Source organism: Chrysochloris asiatica, unplaced genomic scaffold (genome assembly GCF_000296735.1).
Source record: "Chrysochloris asiatica unplaced genomic scaffold, ChrAsi1.0 scaffold00017, whole genome shotgun sequence".
Lineage (NCBI taxonomy): Eukaryota > Metazoa > Chordata > Mammalia > Afrosoricida > Chrysochloridae > Chrysochloris > Chrysochloris asiatica.
Window position 1 is genome coordinate 17,143,961 of NW_006408535.1, and position 1,726 is coordinate 17,145,686.

The window sequence follows — 1,726 nt, forward strand, 5'->3', positions numbered from 1 at the left end:
GCCTATTTTATGTCGTTAAATCGTCTATGTGTTTTCCTTCCCTTTAATTTATTTTTAAAATAACCCAAAATCAGGAAAGCAATGTGTAATATACACATCCATGTTCTAACCATCTCATTCTTATCCCTCGGCCTGGCCCTAATGGGAGTCTGCCTACAAGGTGGGGACGTCCAGTCAACATTAGTCTAACTGAGCAGCCTGGTGAGCGCAGAGGGCCCACGAGGGACTACGGGGAGTCCTTGACAGAAGACAGTGCAATCACATGTCGCCCTGCAGCCCCTGCATCTCTGCCCCGCCCTCTTCTGCCGGCCTCGCAGCACCACGGACCTGGCGCCGACTAACCAACGTTCGACTGCCACCAACTGGGGCTGTGACCCCGCCACAACGCCGGAGCAACACTTCACCAAAAAGCAGCACATGCTGCCACGAACCCATCGCTTGCACCACTGCCCAGAAGGGGCCCGGAAACCGTCGCAGTTAGCGCGGGATGATGACGTCACATGACAACGTTAGGCTTCCTCTCCCTAGCGACTCGTTGTTGTTAAGTGCCGTGGAGTCGATTCCGACCCATAGGGATCCTGTACAGGATTTCCAAGGAGCAGCTGTTGAACTTGAACCGCCGACCTTGCAGTTCAAACGGCTTTGCAGTCTGGCGTATTAACCCACAGCCCCACGACTAGGCTCCTTTAAATTTCTTCAAGCAAGTAATCTAACTTACTGTGGTGGTCTTATTTGCAGCCAGTTGTGGTAGCGTAGTGGTTACGAATTAGCCTGCTAACCTAAAGATTGGCAGTTCAAAACTACCAGGCGTTCCGCGGGAGACATATTTACAACCTCGGAAACCGTGCAGGGTCCCTATGAGTCAGAACCGACTCCGTGGTACTTGACATTTTTTTTTTTTTAACTTTTTATTTGAACTGGATGAAGTTTACAGAGTGGATCATCAGTTTTACATTCACCAATTCATACACATTTTGTTGTGATTCATTGATTAAATCCCCTCAATGTAAGATCATTTATCCGTCTTCATCTCTGCATTACCAGTTTCTACTCCTCCTTCTTTCCTAACCCTCTGAGTTTTATTCTTGAATAGCTGCTGTCGTTTTGCTCTCAAATGGTTGATTATTCTAAGATGTGCATACTTTACTATTGCTATTATTCCCCTTATCAACTTCTCTATTGTTTGTCAAAAAACTGAACCTTAGAGGTGAGTTTATTTCCAGACCTAAAGGGTGATTAAGGACCATAGTCTCGAAAATTCCACTAGTGTCCATCCCACCAGAAAGCTGGTCCTTTTTTATGATTTTTGAGTCTTGTTCCACATTTATCTCCCACTCTATCAAGGACCTTCTTAATGAAATCCCTTCCAGAGCAGTCGATAGTGGTAACCAGGCACAATCAAGTTTTTCTGGTCTCAGGGTCATGGATTTTTGTGTGGTCCATTAGTTCATTAAACTAATTATTTCCAAATATCTTCAATTTGCATCACTGTTCTTCCTTCAAGATGGTAGAGGCCAATAGTTGCACCTAAGTTGACTGCTCACAAGCTTTCAAGATCCCAGTCACTACTCACCAAAGTTGGATGTAGAACATTGACTTTGTGTATTATGTTATGCCAATTGACCTTGGAATATTGAAACCTTACAATAATTCTTTGAGGTTGGTATGTTATTCCTATGTTTCTGTTGTTATTAAGTGCCACTGAGTCGACTCCAACTCATAACGA

General features: G+C 44.6%; 1 protein-coding gene across 1 annotated transcript in view; it reads right to left on the bottom strand.

Moving 5' to 3' along the window:
- The window catches only part of NUBPL (nucleotide binding protein-like), a 340,480-nt gene extending 340,045 nt beyond the window's left edge, over positions 1-435 (bottom strand). The window contains exon 1 of the mRNA XM_006835362.1: positions 328-435. Coding sequence (XP_006835425.1) covers positions 328-435 — 108 coding nt within the window. The remainder of the gene's footprint in view (positions 1-327) is intronic.
- Positions 436-1,726: the final 1,291 nt, after the last annotated feature.